This window comes from Cricetulus griseus, chromosome 7 (genome assembly GCF_003668045.3).
Source record: "Cricetulus griseus strain 17A/GY chromosome 7, alternate assembly CriGri-PICRH-1.0, whole genome shotgun sequence".
Classification (NCBI taxonomy): Eukaryota; Metazoa; Chordata; class Mammalia; order Rodentia; family Cricetidae; genus Cricetulus; species Cricetulus griseus.
Genome location: NC_048600.1, coordinates 84,411,069 through 84,423,869, shown reverse-complemented (window position 1 = coordinate 84,423,869; position 12,801 = coordinate 84,411,069). Strand labels below are relative to the sequence as shown.

Sequence of the window (12,801 nt, the reverse complement as noted above, 5' to 3'; positions counted from 1 at the left end):
CAGGGCGAGTCTGGTACATTCAAGGGGGGAGCCAGCTCCCCTGGCGTGCAAATAAAGGGGTACAGGGCCCTGCTCAGTCAGCAGCAATGGGGTAAGGGAGTCCAAGCCCCGAGCACTCTCCTCTTAAGTGGAGAAAAGGGGCGGGGCAAGTCCCACTCAGTTCCTGGTAAGGGGAAGCTGTGTCATTCTTTCCCCACAAGTTGGGGACAGGCACAGTTTTGAAAACATGTTGGGAGAAAGGATGGTCACGTGATCACAAAAGCTTCAGGGATCAGAGGTCACGTTCCCAGCAGGCTCCAGTGAATCAAACCAGTAAAAGCAAAAGCCCAAGGGGAGGGGAGGGGGCAGGGACGGGCGGCCTGGGTAGTCTGGCTGTGGGGAGGAGAGCTGGGTCCATGTTGGGGAGCCCCAGCCCAGGGGCCTCGTCACCAGTTCATGATGCAGTTACGGTTCAAAGTCATAAAGTAAACTTGGCTGCTTCCCCCAGAGCGGACTGAGGCAAAAAACACCTGGATGAGATAGAAAAGCGATCACCAAGGGCTAAAGTGTGTGTCTGTGGGTGGGGGATCCTCAACTAGGAAAGGGATGAGGACGTGAGAGAAACCACCCCCAATGAAAAGGAGAGGTGTGTTACCGGACCCCTGGGGGAAAGGCAGCTGGACCCTGGGGCAGGAGGATAGCAGCTCTGAGGGCTTCCAGAGGGGGTGGCTGCTTTGAGGAGAAGGCAGAAGCAACCCCCAGATGTGCCCAGCAAAGGTCTGGAGAGCTGGTCTGGCACAGGACGCACTGCCTCACCTTATCATTCCGCTCACACAGGAACTTAAGCCTCTGGGCTCGCTTGTGCATGAAGACCCCGTCTAGGTGGCCCGTCTCCACAGAGCGGATCTCAATGGCTTTCTCACCCCAGCCCATTATCTGGTTGGAGCAGATGTAGGCTGAAGGGAGAAGATGGTAGAGAGGCTGTAAGGAGGTTGTGGTCCTGGTCACCTTAGGGCAAGCCGTTTGGGAGGTGGCCCTTCACGTACCCACAGAGGTGGGCATCTCTCCCCACTGCAGCACCACATCCTTGATGATCCGCCCATAAGTGTTGACATAGACACCTTCGTCTTCATAGCACAGCAGCATCTCCATGCCGTCAGTATTGGGGAGGAAGATGATGGCATGGGGTGTGATCTGGCTCTGGATCTAGGGAGAAGAGGAGGCTGGGTGGGATCCCCATGTCTGATGTCCAGAATGGGTGGTCCCACATTGCCCAACAGCCCCGCTAAGCTCACGTGTACAGGGATGTAGATGTCATAGCTGTTCCCAGAGTCAACATCCACAGCATGGAAGCCAGCACTGGAGCCATAGATGACCTTGAGCCGCTGCCCCTCCTCTACTGTCAGGTCCACCAGCAGCGGGCGGTGAGGGAGGTCAGCAAAGGACTGTGGAAGAGAGTGGGTCAGGGAAGACAGGTGCTGGGGCAGAACCTTGGAATGCACTAAAGGCCGAGGCTGACACTACCTTGAAGGCCATGAATTTGTGGTAGGGTTTGGGAGCCCAGGCATACACTTCCACGGAGTTCTTCAGGGCAATGACCAGGAACTTAATACGCTCATATTTCACTGGGAGCAGAAAAGAGAAGGAGGCAGTGACTTCCGCTGTCAGGCTTTGATGACCTCTGTATTTAGCCCAGACCTCGTTTCTCCCTGGCTACTGTGTTGTGGCACCCTCACCAACACGATAGTGGCCACAGCCCTCCATGTCTCCCACGGTGGTCCACCCTTGCTTCTTCTCCACCTCTGGGTCATTGTGCAGAATCTTATTCCGCAGCCAGGACAGGTAATATACCCGAAGTTTGTTCCTTTTCCCTGAGAGATGGACATACACACACACAAAACTCACTCAATTCTCATTGAAGGCCCCACTGCTGCTTCCCACAATGCTGTTCACACACCACAGGGAACGGCCAAGGCCACTATCCTCCCAGGCTGAAGATGACAAAGCCAGAGTTGAGACCCTTGTCCCCAAACTCCACGCACGAACCTGAGATGGTGATGAGCAAGTTGAGCCCTTCCAGCACATCCATCTGCTGGAAGCGCCGCCGCCCAATGAGGCCATACACTTTGCCCTGTCCACTTCTGTCCAGCAACATGAGCCCATTCTCCGTGCCCACCAGGAGGTTGACCCCTGCAATGGAGCCCTTGGACAAGTCAGAGCAGACCCAGGCTCTCCCCCATCAGGCTCATGAAGGGGGCTGTGCCCAGACCCCATCCAGCCTTTTCAGCCTGCCTGGCTTACCCCAGAGGGCTGCACAGAGGATCTCCGAATTGAATCGCTTCTTGTACTTCCGAATCTCGGGAGTCTCGCTGTGAGCCCGGGTGTTGGTGGGATTAACGTTGACCACAGAGCCCTTCCTTACATCGAACTGCAGCTGATCCAGACGACCGCCCTCTCCACCTACCAGGGCTGCCAAGATGAAGAGGAAGGGGGTGTGGGCTGCAGCCCTCTAGTGTCTCTTTTATTCCTAAACCCCTACATCTGATGTTGGCATTTCAGAATTCTCAGAAGGGGAAGGGGGAGACTTCAGAACAGAGGTGCACGAAGAAATAAAACAACAACAACAAAAACAAACAAAAAAGAACAACCTGGCCTTGAGGCCAAGGCCTGGCTCAAATCCTACCTTTGTCACTCAACAGTTCAATTTTTGCCCAGATCCCTTAGCCACCCTTAGCAATTGTTCCTCAGAAGCCCTCCTTGTTATCTGTGCCTGGGCAAGAGCTAGGCCTCAAAAAAGAGGCCTGTGCCTATGGAGCACGCCTTTAATCCCAGCACTCAGGAGGCAGAGGCAGGCGGATCTCTGTGAGTTCAATGTCGGCTTGGTCTACAGAGCGAGTTCCAGGACAGCCAGGGCTGTTACACAGAGAAACCCTGTCTTGAAACCCTCCCCCTCAAAAATTTTTTTCTTTAATTCTTATTTTCTTTTCTCTGTGTGCAGGTATCCATGGAGGCCAGAAGAGGCATCGGATTCCCTGGACCTGAAGTTACAGGAGGTTGTGAGGTGTCCGATGTGAATGCTGGGAACCACACTTGGGTTCTCTGGAAGAGTAGCAAGTACTTCTAACCACTGAACTATCTCTTCAGCCCCATACTTAAACTCTGTAAAGCTACATTCCCAAAGGACTCTGTTCAGGCTAGCTCTGGACAATAGCCTCAAGGCAGACAGGCCTTCCTGCCCTCACCTGTGATAGGGATGGTATCCCCACTGCCTCCAGGCTGGTAGATTCCTAGATCCACAAACATGGTGAATGAGCTCTTCCCAGGAGCCTTTACCAACCCACGAGACTGGTACTGTGGGGGGAAAGGGAACAGTCAAGAAACGGGTGTGGTCCTGTCCTTGTATGGGTCAGACCTCAGGTCCCTACTGAGGTTCACAGTGCCTTGCTTCACATGCCACTGTGCTCCCTAACCCCACTCTTCTGCAAATCCCAGGGCTCGTTCTTCAGTCATGGACCTGCTTCAGCACTTACATCGCTGCCTCCATCCTTTGTTGGAGGGCTTTGACCTTTGCTGTTCTCAGTAGGTGAGTGGCTGGGCTGGACCACATCTGGCAGATTTGTGTAGCCATTGCTGTCAGCAAGCAGCAGGCTTCGTTCCTCTTCAGGAGTCTGTAGAACACAGAGAAAGTCAGGGTAGGGCCACAGAAGGCTTGTTGCAGGTACAGGAAAGGGTAGGGAGACGAACCACTCACACGCTGGACCACCATGGTGCCTCCGCCATATGGGGGCTGGGTCCCAGCTATCTCCTCAACATCATGAACCACCATGGTGCTGACGCTGTCCGTATCTCCATCACTGCTGTGGGAAAAAGGAAGGTGGGGCCTTCCAGATCCTGCCTGCCCTACAATGCCACAGGAAGCAGATGACAGCCAGAGACTTGGGCTCTCAGTCTTGTCTAAAGTCCTCACTGACTCAGATGTTTTCTGAGTGGCCCTCAGGGCAGGCTGGCAAAGAGACAGAGGAGCATCTGAAAGGGTCCCCGAAACTAACAGAACAGACGAGGTGGGAAGCCAGCACACTGCTCCCTCCAACTTGGCACAGCTCCACCCCCTCCTTCCCTGCATCTCTCCTCTCCTTGTCCTGGCGAGGGACACCCTGCCCTAGGACACCCCATACCGGCCCCCGGGAGTGTCTCTGCTCCCCTCTGACGGCTCCCCATCGCCTTCCTCGTCATCATCTTCACTGCTCTCCACCTCCTCACTGGATGAGGAATAGTCCATGGCTTTCTTGGGAGGCCTCGGGGCCTCATCCAGGGTCCGCTCTTTGAGCAACACAAAGTCCTGCAGGGGAGACGTGAGGGACCAAGTGGGGCTTAGGCAGAGGCAATACAAAGGCTGCCAGTGGAGCCACAGACTGGGGACAAGAGAGGACTCCCCAGCAACCCCCTCACTAACCTCACCGATTGCTCGCTTATAGCTCTGGGAGGGGCCACAGAGGAGGAAAGGCAGCCAGGAGGAAGCAGGAGAGACGGTGAGAAGGTTAGTGACCTGCGCTGTGCTGTGTAAGACCTGGAACTCCCCTCATCCTCTTACATCAGTGAAGGATTCCAGTGCCCAGGACCCTGAAGGATCCACATCCCACCCCAGATGACTCACTGCGGGCCGGCCTGGCCTCGAACGGTGGTCTTCAGGCTTGGCTTTATTCCCAGGGGAAAGCACTGGGGAGCTGTCCAGTTTTGTGGAGGCTGGGCAGGCAGGGTGGGAGAAAGGAGGTCACAGAGACCTATGAAGTGGCCCCAGGCCCATGCCCTGGGCTGACCACAGGCCCCAAACCCACACACATCCCTCTTGTCTCTGTGGTATTTTGGTCCTAATCCACTAAAGGCCACAGGCCCTGCTTTCAGTGTTGATCAACACAAAGTCAAGGCCCAGAGCAGGCTTAGTTAGGCCCCGGCTGACATACCTCCCACACGGTTTCGGTTTCGCTCCAGTGAGCCAGCCTGAGGGAGGTGTCCATGAGAGGCCGGGAGGACACTGTCTGAGCGCTCCCAGCTAGGGTCACTCCTCCTGAGGTCAGGGTTACTGTCAAGGGACAGAGCTCATGTCAGAGATGTGTTCTTCTCTATGGGTGTCAAGCTGCACTGCAGGAGGAGCCGTCACCAGGGCAGCAGTGGCAGAAATGAGAGGTGAGAGTGGGGCCAACTCCATTACCTAGAGGCGTTGGGCGGGCCAGGGGGCTGAGTTGGGGGCCCGGGAGGCTTGGGGGTGCCCCGCTCTGCCCGCCTCTGCAGATAGATTTGCCAGGCGGAGTTGCTGCGAGGTCTGTGGAGGGAGCACAGGGTGCCGGGGCGGGTGGTGGTGGCACAAGGAGGGGCTGAGGTGTCTGGTTTGGGGCCTGCCCCGCCCCTACGTAGGTAATCTGGCCAAGTCCCTATGTCTCTTATTCCCTAAGCTGCCACATGACTCCACCCTGGGGTTGTGTACCTGGCACGGACAGCCTGAGCTGGCCGGGACCCTCCGGCCCCACTGGTGTTAAGGGCAGTGGCAATAGACGAGGTTCTCTGAGGAACCTGGAGAGAAAGAGCAGTTGACAAGCTCTGTCAGTCTTGTACAGACATCACACACATTCAATTCCAATGTCAATCTAAGAAATGCAGTCTTCAACATCCACGGAGAAACAAACAGGTTAGGAAAGTTACTGAGTATGTCCAGGCTATGAAGCTGGAAAATGGCCATGTGGGATAAGGGTGCCCCTTCAATACTGAGAGCACCTGGCCATTTCTTACCCCCAATCATCACTGCTGTCGTTCTACCCCTGGATGCTAACCCCTGCAGGCAGGGTTGCCATGGCTGCCTTGCTTTCTTCCTTCCCACTCTGAGCTCTACTTTCTTATCCTTCAGGGTTGTGCTTACCTTAGGTGGAGCCTCATTATCAGGCCGGACCCAGGATGGGGGGTTTGGGCTAGGACCAGGCCCTTCAGAGGTGGGGTCTGAATTCTGGCGGATGACAGCTCCTCGGGCACTGGGCGTGGCAGTGGGTGTGGGGACAGCAGCAGGGTCAGGGTCATGGGAAGCAGGGAAGGCAGCCAGGTTTCGAGTGGGCTGGTCCTGCAGGGACTGGGATCGGGGTACGGGTGCTGCATATGGCTTCAGTGGGACCCGGTGTGCCACCAGGCTCTGCAGAGAGAGACCAGGAAGGGTGGGCTGCCTGCTTTGTGGCACATCCTGCAAACTAGGGTCTGGGCTAAGCAAAGTCCCTTTTCCCCTCAGAAGACAAGGCGTTTCTAACACTGGAGAAGAGGATTAGACACACACAGCTGCAATGTCCACAGGGCTGTGCCCCATGGTGTGCAGAAGACACCAGTGAATGCACACACGAGCCATGCAGGCAGCTCTGTAACTGGCTCTAAGCAAAGCCATGGTGTTAGGACAGGAACGGGAACAGACTCACCTTGTGCGGTCCTTCCTGAGGCTCCACAGGCCTCTGCATAGGAGGAGTTTGGGAAAGAGGTCCTGGGGGGCTAGGAGAGGCCTGGGAGATGGGGGTCTCTGGCCCCGTACTGCTTGGCTTCGTCTTGGCCAAGGGAGAGTTCTGCTGCTTATTCATCCTTGCTCTCTCTTCCACCTGTGATGTGAGAGGGTCATTAGCAGGCCAGTGTCTGCTTCCCAGGTCTCAACATTCAGATCCTCACTTGCTCCAACCACTCCGGCACAACCTCTGCTCCTTTGCCCTTCTCCATGCGCATTATTGTGCAGCAGCCACTTCTCATAACCTTCCAGCCCTGGGGCAGTGAGACTGGTAGGATGGGGTCTTAGGGGACAAAGCAGGCAGTGAGTACCTCTCGGGCCCACGCTGGCTTGTCAGCAGGATTGATGCCCCGACCATAATGATATAGGGGTTTCCTGTCCCCAGGCAGGATCTGCTGCTGCTGCTTTTGGAGCTGCTGCTGCTGCTGCTGCTGCTGCTGCAGAGACTTGAGGTAGGCATGCTCCTGCTGCAGCTGTCTCTGGAGCCGTTCTGACTGCCGCTGCTCCTCCAGCTGCTTCCGCTTGTATTCCTGGGCCCAATGGTAGGGAGAGAGGGCTCAGCAGAGTGTGGCCCTGTAAGTTAGAGCAGGCATGCCCTTCCTTTCCTCTACTGCCTAGATAGGAACTGCCTCCCTGGTCTTGGGAAGCCCCTTTCCCTGCTGTGTTCCCGTCCCAGTGCAGTGCAGGAGAGCAGCTCCGGATGGCAGCTTCCCGAGGACACCGAGGGACCCCGTTACCAGCAGCAGGGCCTGTTCCTGGAGCAGCTGTTGCTGAAGGATCTCGAGCTGTCGCTGCTCCTCCTCTAGCCTGTGACGGATATATTCCTGGGGGGTGGGGGGAGGGCACGGGGCAGGGAGAGAGGGAGGCGGCAGAGGAGGGTGGCGGCAGCGGCGAAGGGAGGGAAGGAATCAGCGGGGTGAGGATGAGGGGGAACAGGGGTAGATGAGCCCCAGGGGGCAATGTGGCACAGATGGGAGTAAGAGGAGACGGGATGAGGAGGAATCATGTGGGTACCATGAGGGACAGTGCCCCAGGAAGGAGCCAGGGATGGGCAGAGAGATGGGGAATGAAGGCATAGAGTCAGGAGGGCAGGGAGCAGGGTGGGGTTGAAGGGTAGGAGAAAACAGAGAGAAAGAGTGAAGCTAGAAAAGATAGGAGGAATCTGGGGCTGGGGAGTGAAAGGGACAGGGCACCGAGGAGCAGGAAGGCAGGCAGCAGGAGCAGGGGCAGGGGGGTGTTGGAGGCGGGTGTGTGTGTGTGTGCACTGGCACCAATACCTGCTCCCGTTCTGCCTGCCGCCTCTCCTCCTCTCGCCGCAGGGCCTGCATGTCTTCCAACCGTCGCTGCTGCTCCTTCTCCTGCAGCTTCCGCTGCTCCCTCTCTCGACGCTGTTGCTGTAGACCAAGGAGGTGGTGTGATTACAGACCATAACAGATGCGGGCATGGCACAGCCTGGGGAGGACTGCCCCTCCATGGAGAACAGGGCAGGTGTTTGCTAGGGGTGGTGGAGAGAAAGGCTTTAACACTTCCAGGCACATATCCGTAGCCCTGCACCAGAGTCGCACACCTGGTCCCAAGGGCTGGGCCTGAGGAGAACAATTTGTTTTGAGGTAGTTGTGTCACAGGGCTAGACAGAGACTGCTGCTCTTGGAGTGGGCTCAGCAGGGTGACATTCTCCTCTTCCCACTGCACCACTGTGTTGGCTAGCTTTATGTCAACTTCACACAAGGTAGTCATTTTAGAAGAGGGAACCTTAACTTAGAAAATGATCCCACCAAATCAGTGGTGCCTTTTCTTGATTGATGACTAATATGGGAGGGCCAGCTCACTGTGGCAGGTACCACTCCTAGACTGGTGATCCTGGCTGCTATAAGGAAACAGGACAAGCAAGCCATGGGGTACAAGTCAGTAAGCAGTGTTCCTCTCGGCCTCTTCATCAGTTTCTGTCTTGGGTTCCTACCCTGACTTCCAATGATTAACTAACTATGATGGATAAGTGTAAGCAAAATAAACCCTTTTCTCTCCAAGTTACTTTTGGTTATCATAGCAGTTGAAGGCCTAAGATAGCACCCAACAAAAAAACAAGTGTCAAGAACAGCAATCCCCTAACATGCTCCTCGCACCCCAAATCTGACTTTGCATTGATCTCTAAGAGATGTATGTTAGTGACAATCTTTGGCCAGCAGAGGGCACCAAGTGTCTGTGTACAGAAAAGCAACCTTCGGGTCAGTGTCTGTCTCTATCCCAAACATGATTAACAGTAAAATGACCAAGACCAGACCTCTGGCACACAGAAGTACTCTTCCTGTGGTGAGGCCTCTGTCACTTGCTACTGACTGCTATTATAGAGAATGGCAGAAAGTCTAGCCCCCAACCCTTTTTTTGAGACAAAGCCTCACACTATGTAGCTGAGGCTGACCTAGAACTCCTCATCTTCCTGCTTCCTCCTTCAGAGTGCTGAGATTATAAGTGGGTACTACTGCAACCAGTTTTATATGGTGCTGGGGATTGGACTTGGGGTTTCAGGCTAGCCCACTATCAACTAAGCTATACATCTTTTTGGTTGTTTTGGTGTTTTGAAGACTAGGCTGTTCTGAAATTACTCCTTGCATCTACCTCCCAAATGCTGGGGTTACAGTACAAAGCCACCAACCACATCTAGCTGTAATATCTTAATGAGTAATATAACAAATAGAAAACTGCACTTAAACTTAAGATTCTCTTTAATTAAAATGAATCCCTTCTACCCATCTGTAATTAGTCCAAAACAGGAAGACTATAATTTATAACAACAACAACAACAAAAATCAAAATCAAAATAATCGGAAGTACTAGAAGGGTCTTTCCAGCTTTTTTGTTTGCAGCAGATCAGCTACACCAACAAACGTGGGCACAGACCTACAGTTGGACAAGACGATGGAGCTGGAGAAGCCCAGAATGGAAATACAAGCAGAAACATCTCTATCATGACAATAGCTGTCACTTTTCAGACCTGGCTCTGCTCTGACAGGATGCCACCAGCACAATCACCCACATAGGGCTGGGCGGGGCCTCCTTCCTGGTGGACCCACCTCTTCCACGCGCCGCCGCTCCTCCTTCTGCTCCTCTATGCGGCGCTGCCGCTGATGCAGCAAGTGTTTGATGTGCGCCTCAGGGTCTCGCTGCTGCTGCTGCTGCTGCTGCTGCTGCTGCAGCTTTAAAGCCTCGGAATTGCTCTTATTCTCCTGCTGGAGGCGGAGGAATTCTCGGCGGAGCGTGGACTCCCCAGGCACATTCATGATGGAGCTGGATGGTTGTGGCACAAAGGCAGGTGGAGGTCAGAAGATGCTGGTGGTCCCTCGTCCCTGGGCAGCCTGCCTGAGTGGATGCCTCCGACTGTACCAGACATCCTGCCAATGGCCAATCCCAAGGGGAGCAGATTTGTCTTCTCCTCTGTCCCTCTTTCCTGTTTGACACAGGGCCTGAATTATGCAGCCCAGACTGGTCTGGAACTTGCTATCTTCCTGCTTCAGACTCCCAAATGCTAGCATTAGAGGCATGTGTCATCACCCCCAGCCTTTAGTGCCCACTCCTTTGTCATTTATTTCACTCTTTGTCATACAGGGACTCCATTTGGTTACATCATTTATTGTGTTTGTGCATGCATGCTTGTGAGAGATACAAGTGTGCATGTCTGAGTGCACCACAGCTGTCTTTAACATGTGGATCCCGGGAACTAAACTGAGGTCATCAAGCTTGGGCAGGTGCCTTTGCCTGCTGAGCCAGTTCACCAACCCAGAGACTCAGTTTATACAAGCCTTTTTCTCTTACGTGCCATTACCCGAGAGTCCCCAAAGCAAAGGATCATTGTCCCTCCAGACAATACACACAGACCCCAACCGCCCACTTCTACCTGCCAAACCCACCTTGGCTCCCCTTCCTCTCCATGGCTGTCATCTTCCTCTTCACTGCCACTGTACTCATACTCTGTCTCCTCTGCAAAGGGAAGACCACTGATGCTTTTCCACCCAAAGCTCCAGTCTCCACCCTGGGTAGGGAAACCTTAGCTGGGAATATCATTTCGGTCTATGTGCACAGCCCAGCATGAGGCACCTCCCCACAGGCTCACTCACTCACACAAGCACAGCCTCGGGATGAGCTTTCTGTGAGGAAATCACACAGCCATCCTCACCTGCAAGGCTGACTTGAGACAAGCGGAAAAAGCCCCTACAGCTTTAAGTTTGGGAGAGGGCTCCTTGGGCAGGGAGAGCTGGGATAAGGAAAGGGAGTGCAAAGGCAAGCCCAAAGGTCTTCCGGCTAGAGAGGAGACAGGGTAGAGACAGAACCCAAACCCCTCTGCTCCCAACCCATCCACTGACCTTTCTCACCCCGCTTCTTCCGGGAGCGGTCAATGTGGTCCTTGAGCTGGATGCGGACCTGCCGCTCCGTGGGCTGGTCTCGGATGAAGGGAAACTTGAGTAACTGTTCAGTTGGTGGGCGGCTCAAGTAAGTCTTGATGAGACACGTGTCAATGAAGTCAGTGAACTTCTTAGACCTGGAAACAGCAGTGGCTTACACTGGAAGGGCCCCTTTGGAAGGGGAATCACAGAAGATGGTGGGCCGTTTATCTCTAAATTGTCTTTTCCCTCCTGGCTTCTCCAAATCCTAACCCAGTCACTACCTACAGTCCCCACACCTCTTTCATGGTATACACCAAAGCCTGAACACAAAGAAGTATTGGGCTGAGGATGGCCCTACCTAGAAACCTTCGCTGTCAGGCTGAAAACAGCCACGGACATACCATTTCTTTGACTTGAGCCTGGGGGGTGGGTTCCGAGGGATGAGGAAGAGCGCCCGCATTGGGTGCATGTCACACAGCGCTGAGACACAAGAGGAGGCACGATCAGTCCTCTCTCCTTAGCGAGAGGCCAGGGACCCTCAACAAGACTGTCAGAGTTCACCTCCCCATGTCTACTCCCTCGCCCTCCCTTCCATCCCATGCTACTCCAAGGCAAAGGTGGCACTTACGGGGGGCTCCCTCTGCCATTTCGATGGCTGTGATTCCCAGAGACCAAATGTCACTCTAAAGAAGGGAAAGAAGGGACAGGTATAAATTTTTCCTGACAATATCACGAAACTCCCTTCATCCAGCACCCCACAAAAACTTATATCCTCACCCCCTCCTGAGGTCCCCTTTTTCCAAATCATGTAACCTTCCTATATAAATATAAAATACTGGGTTTTTAATTTAGTTTATTTGTAACAGGGTCTTGTTAGGAAGCCCCAGAGGGCCTCAAACTTGCAATCCTCCAGGTTTTGGCTTCCCAGGCCTGGCCACACACTGTAAAAAGTTTCTATCTCTTCATTGTTCACGTCAGTTCCCCTCACTCTGCTCATGCCCCAAACTTTTAATTTATCCGTTATTCCCATCTTCCTTCCTAACCCAGGCCCCAGTGCTCCTGCTTTCCCACTTCATACCCTGTAGTCATAGGTGGCATCAGGGTTCTCATCACAGGCAATGACTTCTGGGGCCATCCAGTATGGGGTACCAATGAACGTGTTCCGCCTGCCCACTGTGCGGTCCAGCTGAGCACTCACCCCAAAATCCACTGTGAGATGTGAGGAAGGGGTCAGCATGAAAAGCCCCCCCCCATTCTTCTGCCTCATACCACTACAAGCTCTCATGTGCCTGGCCTGAAGCAGCAGAGGCCCAGGTACCACTCAGACACCTCCACATCCTCTTCAGGATGACATCGCAGGCAGGAGGGAACTCAATGCCCTGTCTCCACAAAAGGGTGCAGAGCAGCTGCGCCCTGGTGGGCAGCAGGTGAAAGGCTTCTCAGATTTTCAGCAGGAAGCAGACATCTCAGTGTGGGAGATGGGGACAGGGAAGAGAGCCCTCAGCATAAATGCAATTGGACCTAAGCCAGACATTTGAGGAAGGGGACCCTGCTCCCTGGCTTGCTAGTGAAGGGCCTCAGAAGGACCCATGGTACCTAGCTTAACTTCAGCATTCTCTGTCAGCAGCACATTCTGTCCCTTGATGTCTCGGTGGATCACCTTGTGGGCATGGAGATGGGCAAGACCCTGGAACAAAAGAGTGGGGAGTATCAGTCACAATATTGGAGGAGGTGGGAAGGAGCATGATGGTGCAAAGAGATTGAAGGGAAGTTAGCTATTGCTCCTCACTTCAGACCACCCCCACCCACAGCCCAAGGGCAGGCAGAGCTGTCAGGGTGTGTGTGTGGGGCGCTCTTCATGTGGTTAGCAGCCTTCCTCAGTGGGATGATCAATACCCATGAAGCAGCTCTAGCCAA

At 54.2% G+C, this 12,801-nt stretch overlaps 1 protein-coding gene across 5 annotated transcripts in view; it reads right to left on the bottom strand.

Moving 5' to 3' along the window:
- Nucleotides 1-11: 11 nt before the first annotated feature.
- Mink1 (misshapen like kinase 1) overlaps nt 12-12,801 on the bottom strand; it is a 51,877-nt gene continuing 39,087 nt past the window's right edge. Inside the window, exons 6-33 of one of the 5 annotated variants that reach the window (XM_027426912.2) lie at nt 12,481-12,571; nt 11,963-12,093; nt 11,513-11,567; nt 11,286-11,364; nt 10,864-11,039; nt 10,411-10,480; nt 9,577-9,790; nt 7,783-7,899; nt 6,817-7,035; nt 6,429-6,602; nt 5,891-6,154; nt 5,462-5,547; nt 5,189-5,299; nt 4,941-5,059; nt 4,634-4,722; nt 4,433-4,456; nt 4,155-4,318; nt 3,731-3,836; nt 3,510-3,647; nt 3,222-3,330; nt 2,281-2,448; nt 2,026-2,169; nt 1,716-1,850; nt 1,504-1,604; nt 1,275-1,424; nt 1,026-1,185; nt 796-935; nt 12-509 (exon numbers count right to left, since the gene is read on the bottom strand). In XM_027426912.2, coding sequence (XP_027282713.1) covers nt 426-509; nt 796-935; nt 1,026-1,185; nt 1,275-1,424; nt 1,504-1,604; nt 1,716-1,850; nt 2,026-2,169; nt 2,281-2,448; nt 3,222-3,330; nt 3,510-3,647; nt 3,731-3,836; nt 4,155-4,318; nt 4,433-4,456; nt 4,634-4,722; nt 4,941-5,059; nt 5,189-5,299; nt 5,462-5,547; nt 5,891-6,154; nt 6,429-6,602; nt 6,817-7,035; nt 7,783-7,899; nt 9,577-9,790; nt 10,411-10,480; nt 10,864-11,039; nt 11,286-11,364; nt 11,513-11,567; nt 11,963-12,093; nt 12,481-12,571 — 3,618 coding nt within the window. In that variant the 3' untranslated portion in view covers nt 12-425. The remainder of the gene's footprint in view (nt 510-795; nt 936-1,025; nt 1,186-1,274; nt 1,425-1,503; nt 1,605-1,715; nt 1,851-2,025; nt 2,170-2,280; nt 2,449-3,221; nt 3,331-3,509; nt 3,648-3,730; nt 3,837-4,154; nt 4,319-4,432; nt 4,457-4,633; nt 4,723-4,940; nt 5,060-5,188; nt 5,300-5,461; nt 5,548-5,890; nt 6,155-6,428; nt 6,603-6,816; nt 7,036-7,782; nt 7,900-9,576; nt 9,791-10,410; nt 10,481-10,863; nt 11,040-11,285; nt 11,365-11,512; nt 11,568-11,962; nt 12,094-12,480; nt 12,572-12,801) is intronic. The other 4 variants (XM_027426913.2, XM_027426914.2, XM_027426916.2 and 1 more) reach the window with 4 other exon arrangements.